The sequence below is a fragment of the Typopeltis vanoorti genome, chromosome 13, assembly GCF_054136105.1.
Source record: "Typopeltis vanoorti isolate ZY-2024b chromosome 13, IOZ_Tvanoo_1.0, whole genome shotgun sequence".
Taxonomy (NCBI): domain Eukaryota; kingdom Metazoa; phylum Arthropoda; class Arachnida; order Uropygi; family Thelyphonidae; genus Typopeltis; species Typopeltis vanoorti.
Window position 1 is genome coordinate 114,811,151 of NC_143561.1, and position 14,119 is coordinate 114,825,269.

At 37.1% G+C, this 14,119-nt stretch overlaps 1 protein-coding gene across 3 annotated transcripts in view; it reads right to left on the reverse strand.

Moving 5' to 3' along the window:
• LOC150100482 (apicoplast pyruvate carrier 1-like) overlaps positions 1-14,119 on the reverse strand; it is a 227,937-nt gene that overhangs the window by 16,651 nt on the left and 197,167 nt on the right. For all 3 annotated transcript variants that reach the window (XM_090402955.1, XM_090402954.1, XM_090402956.1), the window contains exon 10: positions 1,661-1,760. In XM_090402955.1, the coding sequence (XP_090259081.1) occupies positions 1,661-1,760 (100 nt within the window). The remainder of the gene's footprint in view (positions 1-1,660; positions 1,761-14,119) is intronic.

Below are 14,119 nucleotides of genomic sequence, written 5' to 3' on the forward strand. Positions count from 1 at the left end.
TGCTTCTTTGAATAATTGGTGTCTGAAATCATCATCTATGTAGGGCATAGAACTATTTTCCCAGTCTATAGAATGGTTAGAAGTTGAAAAGTGATGCACTAAACCGGAGGTGATCGTCCAGTTACGATTGACATCTCCAATATGTTCTTTCTGTCTGATTTCGAGGCTTCTTGAAGTTGGTCCAATGTAGGAGAGGCCACACGTACATGGAATATTATACACACCTGGATATTTGTAAAATGGAACACTATCCTTAGGAGATCTTAACACCTGTCTAATGCTAGTAGTTGGTTTAAATACAACTCTGATGTTATGAGCTTTTAACAATCTCGCTATATTGGTGGAAACAGAACCCATAAAGGGGTTGAAACCTGCTGGGAGATCTTTCTTGTTGTCAGTGGTTATCTTTATACAGGAATTTGTTTATAATGTTTAGAGGATATCCATTTTGTGATAGTGCTGTAACAATATGAGACAGTTCTGTTGGAACCTCGTCTTCATCTGAGACAAATTTGCGGACTCTATTTCCCAACATGTGGATGATGCTATGTTTATGTGGCCTATGATACTGGATGATAGATATCATTCAGTATCTGTAGCCTTTTTGTAAACAGACAGTTTGAAATTGTTAACTTGTCTCTTTACCAGTATGTCTAAGAAGTGCAGTTGTTTGTTATTTTCCACTATTAGGGTAAAGTTGATTCTATCAACAAACATATGTAGGTTTTCTATGCTTTCTTGCCATATGATGAAGATATCATCTACATATCTCCACCATATTGATGGTTTAGGAGTAATATTGGTCTGATTTTTTCCTTTTAGTAAGTTTGTAAGATGTTTAGCTAAAAGGTATGTTGGGAAGGACCTGCCATTAACAATCGGACAAAGTGGGAATTCTTATTTATGTACTTTAGGTGCACCATAAAGTCTAGGAGTAATGGGATATAAGGATTTAATTTTTCTTTTCAATTCCTCAGGCCAAGTGCTCATATTGCAGATCAGGCGGTTTGTCTCATGATTTGTCATGGTAGGATCTTTGTTGAGAATTTTATATGTGGAACTGTCTGAAAATAAATCGTTTATCTTCTTGAAATAGTCCTTTGAGTTAAGAATGACTGTGGAGTTCCCCTTATCAGCTTTAGTGATTATAATCTCTTTGTTATTTCTCAAGTTACGAATTGCTTTCCTGTCATAAGGAGTGGTGTTAAGTTTGGGTTGTTTAGCTGTGGCCAGGATGATTGAGCTTTGAAATTTAATATTGTTAGCTATAGCCTCTGGGAGAGGGTGAAGACCTTTTTCAATTCCACAAATAAAGTCCATTTTTGGGATGTGATTGAAAAGTTTAAACCTTTCTTTAGGATATCGGATTCATGTTTTGAAAGGCAGTAATCTGACATGTTGAAAATCACTTTTTTGTGTGTTTACCATTCAAGCCTTGAGGAAGCTAGACAGTTGCTAGTGAAACTGGTCGGCGTTATTATATGAACATATATAGTAATTAAAAAACCTATGGTCACATAAACAATAATAAGTCTTATATTTTAATAGCATATTGCTTTAAAAAGTTGAATTACCACTATTATTTGTAATTACTAATATTTTATGAATATGAGTATTATGAGAAATTATTACACTTTGTAAAGAATATAGATCTACTTACTTATAAATGCTAAGCTGGCAATAACACAGAATGATCCAAACCACCCTAGTGAAGAAAGGGCTGCTTGTAGTACAACAGCACCTAGAATTCCTGACAGTGCCTGTGTAAGAGTACAATACACTTTTAAGCTCCAATGAGATCTTTCAAATAAATCTATGATCTACTTTATTTTCATAGCTAATCAATAATTTCCATAGAAAAATACGTTTTTGTAAGGAGGACAGGACTAGGTAAATTCCTTCTGCATGCAAAGTGCAGCTAAATGGTATTAGGGATGCACAGGCCTTCAAATCTAATGCAAGCAGTTTCCTGCATTCTCAAATCCCCCTCTCCCCCCACACAAAGTACTAATATACTGTAGGTTAACCAACCAACCATTTGTGTATTGCCACAACATAAAAAAAAGAAGCATTTCCTCATAACTGTTCATTATGAATTTATGCATTCATGAATATAATTATTCATTATATTCATGCTTACTGCACCTTTTTTTAAATCTTTTTCACTTTCTCCATACAAAATTAGTATTTGTTAACATCATATTCATAATTGTCACCAGAATATATCTTTTTTTAATGTTAAATAAAAAAAATCTAAACTATTTTGGCAATTTTTCAATGTATTTAAAATCTGAAAGCAAGTATGAAAAAAAAATAAATAAATAAAACTCTACCAGGGCTTTTAAACTGAAAATGAGTCTGGAGACCTCATATGTTAAATAGTAGGGATTTTTCTTCCCAAAAAAGAATACTTATTTCTTTCTGAGGAAAAAAAAATGGTCAGAGGACACATCTAGTTAACAGATATTTGCAAGGTAATGTGGGTGGTCTCTGTGATAAGTCTTGGGACTCCATGGGGGTTTCAAATAAAAGATTATTTGAAATTAATTTGTTTATAGGCATTTTTGCCAATAGTTGTCTTTTTCATATGGATCTAGGGGATCTGGATCCCATAATTCGGAACACCCCTGAAAGGGTTCATTATTATTTATTATTGTAATGAATATATTCTTTATAGGAACTAGGTGACCTCTTAATAACATTAGACATGGGCTTTATAAATCATGATAGTCATATCACACATTAAAATAAGATGCATAATATCATTCCATTGAAACAAAAGTGTAAAACTTGGGGGGGGGGGTGCCAAAGTTATGTTTCTCTTGCATACATATCTCATCTTTCATTTTCTATTAGGCAGTATGGCCTACAAGCAACTTGTCTTTTCATTTAAGCAATAAATGGTCAGCAGCTTGCATATTAACTAATTTAATGGCTTTTATACATTTAAAAGACGCTTTACTTCACTTTAATGTTACATTTGATGTTTCATTAATAACACCACACTGCCCCCAACAAGATAATATTATTAAAATAATACTATTACTCTAAAATAATGCTAACTAGAGCCATCAATCTGTTTCATTAAAGCTCTTCCATCCCGTTGCACCATGAAGTATCTTCAGGACCGAGGCAACTCGTGGTAAAGGTGGACCAAGCTCTCATCACTACTTGTCTTAGTATCTCCCATAATACAAAGCACATCTCCCTGCGGACATGTACAATACTATGCATTAAGGGAAAGGCCACTACCCAGACAGATTTCGACCTTTATTGAGGTCTCATCAGTGGGATCCAGAGGCAACGATACTAAGATATAAGCAATGGAAAAGTCATATTTACCTATATGAGTTGCCAAAAGGTGTCTCACCTTATTATTAAATTACTCTAGATTTAGAGAAAGATGTTGGAAGTTTATTTTGCACTTGGTTAGACTATAATAAATTTAGTTTAATCCTTCATCCAAGTGTAAGCAAACAAAGTTTGCACCTGAAACATCTTCAGGACTGAGGCAACTCATGGTAAAGGTGGACCAAGCTCTCCTCACTACTTGTCTTAGTATCTCCCATAATGCAAAGCACATCTCCTTGCAGACATGTATAATGCTATGTATTATAGTCCCTTAATGCTATGCATTAAAGGACTATAATAAATTTAGTTTAATCCTTTATCCAAGTGTAAGCAAATAAAGTTTGCACCTGAAGTATCTTCAGGACTGAGGCAACTCGTGGTAAAGGTGGACCAAACTCTCATCACTACTTGTCTTAGTATCTCCCATATTATAGTCTAACCAAGTGGGGAAAAACTTCCAACATCTTTCTCTAAATCCAGAGTAATTTAATAATAAGGTGAGACACCTTTTGGCAACTCGTATAGGTAATGACTTCTCCATTGCTTCCACCTTAGTATCACCACCTCTGGGTCTGGCTCCCACTGACGAGACCTCAATAAAGGTCGAATAAAGGTCTGGGTAGTGGCCCTTCCCTTAATGCATAGCATTATACGAGATACTAAAACAAGTAGTGATGAGAGCTTGGTTCACCTTTACCACAAGTTGCCTCAGTCCTGAAGATACTTCAGGTGCAAACTTTGTTTGCTTACACTTGGATAAAGGATTAAACTAAATTTATTATAGTCTAACCAAGTGGGAAAAAACTTTCAACCTCTTCCATCACTGCTGAACTTAAAATATCCACACTTTATCCAATGGCTACAATTCAAATGTAATTAGCAAGATACTTAATTATTTTCCCCCCTCCCCAAACACACACACAACATTTGACCTTCACTATATATGGATTATAGTAATGCAATCACTATTCCCTCCAAGATATGTTAACAAAATTGCCAGAATTTAAATAAAAAATTCCTGTATTGCTTTCAGACCCCCCTTTGAAAGTGGCTGCCCTTATCTGTTCCCATGAAGACCAAATTCTTCCTCTCTCAGTTCCTGATGTGTATAGAGTTTATAATGAACTGACTATACATGTAAATTATGTAAGGAAAAATAAAGTACTGTATTGAATATAAAGCATTTATATATATTCTGTATAAATGGGTGGAAGGTTACTCTGCAGAACATTTGAAAGAATCACTCTTTACTACTATTACTCCTTGTCCCTTACTTGGGGCAATGAAAAATACAGATTTTTAATTAAAATCAACATTTCCCCAAGAATAAAATTTATGTTAGTAAAAGAAAATGGAGTGCTTCCTTTCCTAGATTCACTTGTAAAAAGGAAAGCTGATGGCTCATTCAGCTTTTCTGTTTATAAGAAACCTGCAATCATGGAAAGATACATTCTCCAGGACTATGCATTACATTTTACAAATATTCGGAATTATCAAAACTCTTGCCATAGCATATCGAGTGCTCTTCTGAGGGCACTCAGACTAGAATTACAAAGGATTAAAGGCAATATTATACTTAATGGCTAGCGGTTAGCCTAGTGGCTATGCACTTCGCAACCATATGTCTGGGGAAGGAGTGTCCTAGGTTCGATTCCCGTCGGTGACGTGAGGAGCTGAAGGATCTTCCTCAGCCATAGCCAAGTTAGCCAGTCTTGGGCGTGGACAGCAGGGTTTTTTCCTCATTTTATTCTGGGGTTTTTCATCCCGCAAAGCAGGCAAACTGGCCTTGAGAACTTAACACTACAGGCCATTGGATATACTGGGACATAGGGCTGACCACCTTATCCTGTAAACGGATTGAGGTCCGATGATCAATGAACCCTTGACACCGCAAGGTAAAAGAGGGTATAAAGAAGACGAGATGAGATGGCTATTTACCATCTAAACATCTTAGATAATTACTCTCTTCCTAATAGTTCATCATCAGATAACAAGATAATTTCCATTACTTACATCAAAGATTATGAACACATCTCAAAAGTTTAAAAATTTTGACTTCAAGACAATTTCAAAGTTAACAAACAAGATTTGGTATCCTGGCATCAAGGATAGACTTTCTCTTTGCTCATCTGGCAGTGTACCAGATTCCTTGTTCCTACAGCCTATCCTATTTTGGCCAGATGGGTCATACTGTGAATGTCTGATGTTTTCTTTCCAAGCTGAGAAATTTGGTCTTACAGAACCTGGAATTTCTACTAGCCACAGGATCATGTGGAACAACACAAAAATTCTTCACGTAAGTTCCAATTATAGACAATTTCAAAGTTAACAAACAAGATTTGGTATCCTGGCATCAAGGATAGACTTTCTCTTTGCTCATCTGGCAGTGTACCAGATTCCTTGTTCCTACAGCCTATCCTATTTTGGCCAGATGGGTCATACTGTGAATGTCTGATGTTTTCTTTCCAAGCTGAGAAATTTGGTCTTACAGAACCTGGAATTTCTACTAGCCACAGGATCATGTGGAACAACACAAAAATTCTTCACGTAAGTTCCAATTTTAGACTGTTCAAGGAATGCTATGAAGCTCTTTGCAGTCAACATAATCTAAATCATAATGATGGTCTACAGTTGTCAAAATTCTTGGAAATACTACTTTGAACTCATATTTTTAATCTAATGTTTATTACTAATATGGATATATAAATATTGTGCACTTTGATATTAACATGTATACGAGGGACGTTCAGAAAGTATTCCGATGGGCTGTCAGAGAAACAAAAATATACTTACAAAAAAACTTTATTGGAAATTAAAGTAGACATCTTTCACTACTTTTCTACATAATTTCCGTCATTGTTCAGGCACTTATCATAATGGGGCACCAAGAGATGTATACCTTCGTCGTAAAAGGTTGCCTGCCGCCTGTGATGCAAACCATGTACTGACTTCTTCTCTGACCTTGTCGCCTTGAAACCGCTGGCACCGAGGAAAGATTTCAGATGTTTGAACAGGTGAAAGTCACTTGGCGCAAGGTCAGGTCTATATGGGAAATGATGGAATTGTTCCTAGCTTTAGGTGGTGAGTAGTTGCTGTGTGGGCGGACATTATCATGAATCAAAACCATGTCCCTGGTAAGCATGCCACGTCGTTGTTTCTTAAGGGTTTGGCAGTACATATTCGCGTTGATTGTGGAGCTTTGACCCAAGGAAATTGGGTCAGAAGTCTACCAGCAAAATCCCTTGTCTGTCCCAAACCACAGTGCACATGATTTTCCAAGTGGAAACCGTTTTCTTCAATTTTGTCTTGACTGGTGATGAGGTATGTCTCCACTCCATGGACTGTTGTTTGGATTCAGGGATTGCATGTGACACCCAAGTCTCATCCCTGGTGACAAGCTGCTCAGGAAAGCATCGCCATTCTCATGATAGCGTGTCAAGAATTCCAATGCACTACCCAGCCGATTCACTTTGTATTGTTCTATAAGCAACTTTGGCACCCAGCGTGCACACAATTTCCGATAATTCAGTTTCTCCGACACAATTTCATGAAGACATGAACATGAAACCTCTGGAAATTGCAGTGAGAGTGATGTCATAGTGAATCCCCCATTCTGTCGAATCTTCTCTTCAACTGAACACCAAATCATCAGTCACTAAAGATGGTCGCCTGCTCCATTCATCATCGTGCATACCTGTCCTTTGTTAAAAAGTCTTACCCATCTTCGTACCATTGAATCACTCATTGCGTGTTCTCCATAAACCTCAATAATTTGCTGATGAATTTCAGCTGTTTTAACGTTCTCGCATTCAAGAAATGGATAACTGGCCTAATTTCACATGCAGCAGGTGATTCGATTTTACATGCGGTGGGCGATTAGATTTTCTTAGACATTATAAACACACACCAAGAAGCATAAGCACTGAGAATGTCTGAAAATGGTACCAACGCCTTTCTAAGGAATCAACAAACTCAGCATGTATGCGCACCATTGCGATCACAGTGCTGCAGTTAAAAGATTAAAAATGGAACTTACTTTCTCATCCCTCATATATATATATATATATACACACACACATACACACACTGCTTGGAAAGAAGTCAACAGACACCACAGTAACTTTAATAAGATGTAGGATCTCCTTCTGTTGTGATGACTACAGCAATCCTACAGAGCATACTTTCCACAAGCATAAAAGGACGATCAGTGGGAATTTTGGAGCATTCTTCATGTAGGCATGTAATGTCCTGGACTGTTATGGGGCAGACATCTCTTGACCTTGCCCGATGCTCCATTTCATCCCACAGATGTTCAACAGGATTTGAGATCAGGGCTCTGTGTAGGTCATCAAGTGTGGTGACATTCACATCCATAAATCAAGCAGTAACAGCAGCAACCGTATGACATGGTGCACATTGTCATGCTGAAAGAGACAATGGTCAGTTGTGTAGACATGCTGCAGAGTAGTAACATTTCATTGTCCAGAATGTTCATATACCTCTCAGAGTTCAATGTCCATGGCATCAACAGAGGTCTGAGGCCAAAGCAGGAAAATGCCATCACACCACCACTGAATTTCAGAGTTAGGGGTTTGCACTCTAGTAAGTGACATTCAATGGGCATCTGTGACAACCACACCTGTCCATCTGCTTGGTAGCAGGTGTAGTGTGATTTGTCGCAAAAAATATTCTAAATGTCTGGAGTTATTACTTTGAAAGACTGCTAAAGGAAACAAGCAGCACTGGCATGGTGGCAGAAAGCTACCAACAGGAATGCAGTCAGGAATACGTATCCATACTTGATGTAGAAAAAAGCCATCAAAAACCTTAAATGTAGATAGTCAGCTGGAGTAGATGAAATTCTACCAGAAATGCTCAAATATGGAGGTATAAAAATTTTACAGTAGCAGCATTGCATAAATCAGAATGCCTGGTCAAAGAGTTGAATTCCGAATGATTGGAGCAGAGCTCTCATAGTATTTATGAGATAGTATTAAAAATGGAAATAAATTGAATGCGAGAAGTACAGAGGTATTTCCCAACTCAGTGTTCCTGATAATATTTATGCAAGTTTACTTAATAGCCAAAATCTGATACTGACATCCTCCATTTAGCTGGATTCAAGCTAAATGGAGGATGTCAGTATCAGATTTTCACTTTAAGACAAATAGCTGGAATATCTGGAAAAGGCATGTGACAAAGGTGCCAAGATATGTACCCTTAAGGGGGGGGGTGCAGGATATTATGATAGTATTGCATGAAAAAGTTAGACCATTACCAAGTTCAGATCAACAATTTTTATCCAAATTAATTTGTTAAATCTTATATATCTTATATTTCTGTCTTATAAGGCACTTTTTACTGTATCAATCCATCTATGTCTTTTACTCAGTCTCTCATAACATAAGTCTCCAGACTCCATGCAGATACTGTATAATAATATTCAACTAGTATCTCTCCGATAGCATGGAAAGAGGCCCACAACTAGCCCATTCCAAAGAAAGGTGATAAAAGTCAGCCAACAAACTATCATATAATTGCTCTCACTTCTGTTCTCTCTAAAACTACAAAGAAGGTCATCAACAGCCAACTTCTGCAGCACCTGGAGACTTACCAGCTAATCAGTAATGAGCAATATGGATTCCACCACTCTCAATCCACAGCCAATCTTCTAGCCTTCACCAACCATATTTAGACTCAAGCCATGGAAAAATTCAGAAAATCTCATGTGGTCATTTTTCAGAGGCACACTTTGCAAGCTGCCATTGTATAGTCTGCCATCCACCCTTTGCAACTGGATCATTAACTTTCTCACTGGTTGTTCACTATGAGCCATTATGGATAGTTTCCTCTCTTCAGATTTCCCACTAGTGCAGGAGTGCCCACAGGGTTCTGTAACTTCACATACTCTCTCTCTCTCTCTCTCTTTTGCCTACATATAAATGACCTGCTCTCAAAGACCCCAAATCCTATCCCATTCCTGCTTTTCATTTGACAATTGTTGTAGTGCCCAACTGCTAGAACCCATCAAGATCCATCATGATCAATGTCATTAACCTAATTCCATAACTACATTTGATTGGGGAAGGACAGTCCGATCAAATATGATCAGATTTCCTTTTTGCACTGACCTACACTTCTGATCTTGTCTGGCACAAACACATATAAACTATAGCTTCTGCAGCTGCCAAAACACTGTGTACTTTCCTGCTCAAGACACTACTTCACTTCACACTTTTACAGCTGCTAACTGTATACAAATCCGAAATCCACACAACCTTGGAATATGGCTCACATATTTGGAGTGGTGCACCAAAATTCTCTTTAAGATTGCTTGATGCTATCCAAAAGAGGGCAATCTGGTTAATTAATGATCCTCCCCCTCTTACAGATCCACTTCAATCCCTCGCCCATAGAAGTTCAGTTTCTGCATAAGTCTACAGACACTTTCTCAGACACATGGTGCTGCCGAACTGGTTATTATTATTCCTACACTTTCCTCCAAAAACATAAGAACAAGAGTTATTGTTAACCAATTTCTCTGCCTCCTCTTTCATTCTATCTATTTCTGTTCTCTGGAACATTCTTCCACACATGCAGTGCCTTTCTAAAAGAATATAGCCTTCATCTGTTCAAAAAAAAAAAATGTAAACAGACTCCATCTTTCTTCTTACCCTCTTATCCACACACAGCATTGATGTGCTATAGGTCTTTCAACTGTTCACATGTATGAATCAGATATTTTAAAAAAAAACATCCTGAATGGAAGAATCTATAGAACTAATCTTTAAAGGTGTCTGTGGCATGATTATAAACAACATATTACACTATAACCACAATAGTCAACTTTAATGAAATGAAAGTACAGATATTTTCATTATATGGAGTCACGGACGCATATCCCTCATAGATTTTCTTCATCATCTTAACAACCAACATCCTAATATAAAATTTACTGCTGATCTAGAACAAAATAACTCCTTACCTTTCCTGGATGTAATGATTACACGATGTTCTGAAAGATTAAAAATCTCTATATACAGGAAACCTACTCATACCAATAGATATCTGCATAGTCATTCATATATACAGGAAACCTACTCATACCAATAGATATCTGCATAGTCATTCTCATCATTTCCCACCACAGAAACCTGGAACTATATCTACCTTAGGACACAGAGTACGCTCTCTTTTGAATGAACCGGATGAACTCCAAAAAGAAATAAATCACCTATCTCTTATCTTTAAACAAAATGGATACTCCGAAAAAACGATTAAGAAATTTCTTCTGGATCCTCCTAGACAGTGCACCACAGAAACTAATAATAATTTTAAAGATAGCATCTCCATCCCATACATTAGCACAGTCTCTAACAAATTGGCTAAGGTCCTTAAAAAATACAACATCAGGACGTTCTTCACCACACTTCCAAAAATCCGTTCTCTTATCAGCCATCCAAAATCTATTCATCACAACCTAAAATATCCAGGTGTATATAAATTAAACAATAATAAATTTTTGTTTCAATTATGTGTTGCAATTTTTACCTGTAATTTTCAATTTTTTAGATGCTTCAATGTTTATTACTATTCTCTTTCTTTAATGAATACCTGATGAAGGCTGTTATAAGCCGAAACTAGTTGTATTATTCTCATAAAAAATTTATAAGTTACCTCGGTTTTTAAGTCATTAAATCTATATTTTTTAAAATATATATATACATATGGGTACTATGAGAGCTCTACTCCAATCATCTGAAATTCGTTCCTCTGTCCAGGCCTTCTGCAGTGTAGCCACTGTAAGACTTTTATACCTCCATACTTGAGCATCATTTCTTGTCGAATATCATCTACTCCAGCTGCCTTTCCACATTTCAGACTTTTGATGGCTTTTTGTACTTCAAGTATGGATATGTATTCCTGATTACATGCCTTTTGAGTGTTTTTTACCACTGTGCTACCACTGACTGTTTTGTTTAGCAATATTTCGAAGTAATTACTCCATATATCAAGGATACCTTTTTCAACAGTTTTCATGTCATCATTTCATCTCTAATTCCTTTTACAGCACTCTTCACAAGCTTTTACTGAGCTTCTTCAACAGCCTCCAGAATATTTTACCACCTTCTTGATATTTATTTTCTATGTTCTTATCAAAAGTCTTCCCATAACTTTGATTTTTCTATCATTGCAGACAACCTCACCACATGCCTCCCTGGCTGAATTAATCAATGTTTTATTCAGGGCTTGCCACTGAATCCCCAAGGTTTGGTTCATGTTCTCAAACTCTTTCATTTTTTCTTCAATAATGTTTGTGTATTTTAGTCTACAGTTCACATCTGAGAGGTGCTCAACTTTTATTTGCTTTAAAACTTTCTTACATGTTCTTCTTTTCAATATTCAATTTTATCCTGCTCAAAACTAAATGGTGATCACTTCCAATTTCAAATCCTCTGTACACTCTAGTATCCTGCACTAAGGAGAAGACATGATTATCAACAATAACATAGCCAATGAGACTTTTCTTATTCCTTGCCTCTTCTCTCCATGTGAATTTGTGCACATTTTTATGTTGGAACATTGTGTTAGTAATAACCAGTCCATGTCCTGAGCAGAAATCCAACAGGCATTTGCCATTATTATTAACTTTGCTCTTTTCTCAAAATTTTCCCAAAATATTTTTGTATGCCTGACAATCATTTCCTACTCTGCAATTTAGATCCTCAACAGGGACCAACTTTTAATTTTTCATTGTGTCAGTTGCTTTTAGTACAACCTTCTGTGGGACCATAGGCACAAATAAGTTTCATTGTCCAGTTCCCCATTCTGATATTTGCCCACATCGCTCTACTTGAAATTGCCTGCCATTCAAGAAGATTAGCCTCGTATTTAGTGTTGAATACTATGGCTACTCTTTCTTTTTCTTGACTGTCATTGCCTGAATATAATATTTTATATTTATTGCTCAGAAAGATCTCACCAGTTTTTGTCTTTTTTGTTTCAATCATCCCTATTATGTCGATCTGGTACTTATCCAATTCCTCACCTAGCTCCATTTCTTTGCCATTCATGCTTCTTATACTGATAGTACCGATCTTGAACGCTGGTGATGTTGAGTTGGGGTGTGTTTTAAGATTTGTTCCAGTAGCTGACTTTTCGCTGTTTGCCCTGGTTCCCTGGAGAAACCAATGGGGGCTTTGTTTAACCGGGCGATGCTCCAGCCAGCATGAAATTCTGTCATGTTGTACCATTTTATTGGTTTAAGCCAATAGGAATACAATTTGGTCAGCTAAATCCCAAATTGTCAGCCCATCCTCGTTCATTCTGTATCCAGGTAGATACCTAACAGGGTGCACCACTAGAAAGTGAGGATTGGACATTAGGTCAGAAGCCCTGGTTGGTTCTCTGCATTCCTTTAAAGGCTATGTGGAGGTCTCCTCTCAGTTATACAGCTTTGACACTTATCAATTACCGGAGGTAATAAACCTCCGATAATTGATAAATTGATAAACCTTCAGTAATTTATTGATACACACTGGTTGATAAACCTCCAGTAATTTATCAACCAGTGTTTATTGAAAACCTTCCTTTACTGGCAGATGCTTTCCTCAAAAGTCTGCTCATCACACCGCCCAAAAAATTGGTGTTATCAAGTCTTTAATTAATAGAGCACATAATGTGTGTTCCTCTCCCTGAAGCTTACAACAGGAACTTCTCACTATCAAAACGTTAATGGAATTTAGTAGTTACAATCCTAATCAAATCCAGCAGATAACTGACTTCTATGTTCTAACACCTCAGGATTTTTCAACAGACCACATGGTTTCAATCCTTTATATTTCTGGCATCTCTGAACCGATTGGTAGAATTTTGAAGAAGTATCATCTCTCATTCCCACATATTTTCCTATCAACAAAAGTTCTCATCTGTTGCCATCTAAAAAAGACAAACTGTCACCTCTATCATTAGCTGCCATTTACTTTGTGAATGTATCTAACACACTTTGGGCAGACAGGCCATACTGTGGAAAAAAAGAATTAATAAACATCGGCGAGCAAACCCTTACAATTGGCCCCAAGTTCCCGGCGTCCCTTAAATGGGACAGGGGTGCGAAGAATCTCTGGGCTCAAAATGGTGTCCACTTTTAAAATTGCAACTTGGAATGTCAGAACTCTGTATGAAGCTGGCAAATTAAGAAATGCCACAAGAGAAATGAAGAGGCTGGGCATCCGGATTTTGAGAATTTGCGAGACAAGATGGCCAGGATCTGGAAAATGTCAACAAGATAATATGACAATGTATTACTCTGGGAATGATGAGAACAAACATCGACATGGTGTAGCTGTAATAGTAGATGAAGAAATCAATAAATCAGTAATAAATTGGATTCCATTTTCTGAAAGGATAATGCTGTTACAACTTAAGGGAAACCCCGTTAACATAAATATCATCCAAGCTTATGCACCCACAGCTGACAAAAGTGAAGAAGATGTTGAAGAGTTTTATGAACACCTAAAAGAGATTAAAAACCTAACAAAGAAACATGATATAAACATAGTGATGGGTGACTTCAATGCAAAAGTGGGAAGAGGGGGGTGATGGAGAAATTGTTGGCGAACATGGCTTAGGCACCAGAAACGACAGAGGAGATCGCCTAGTCTAATTCTGTCAGGAAGAAGATCTAACAATAGCAAATACCTGGTTTAAACTTCCACCAAGAAGACTGTACACTTGGAAATCACCTCAAGATAACCAACATAATATT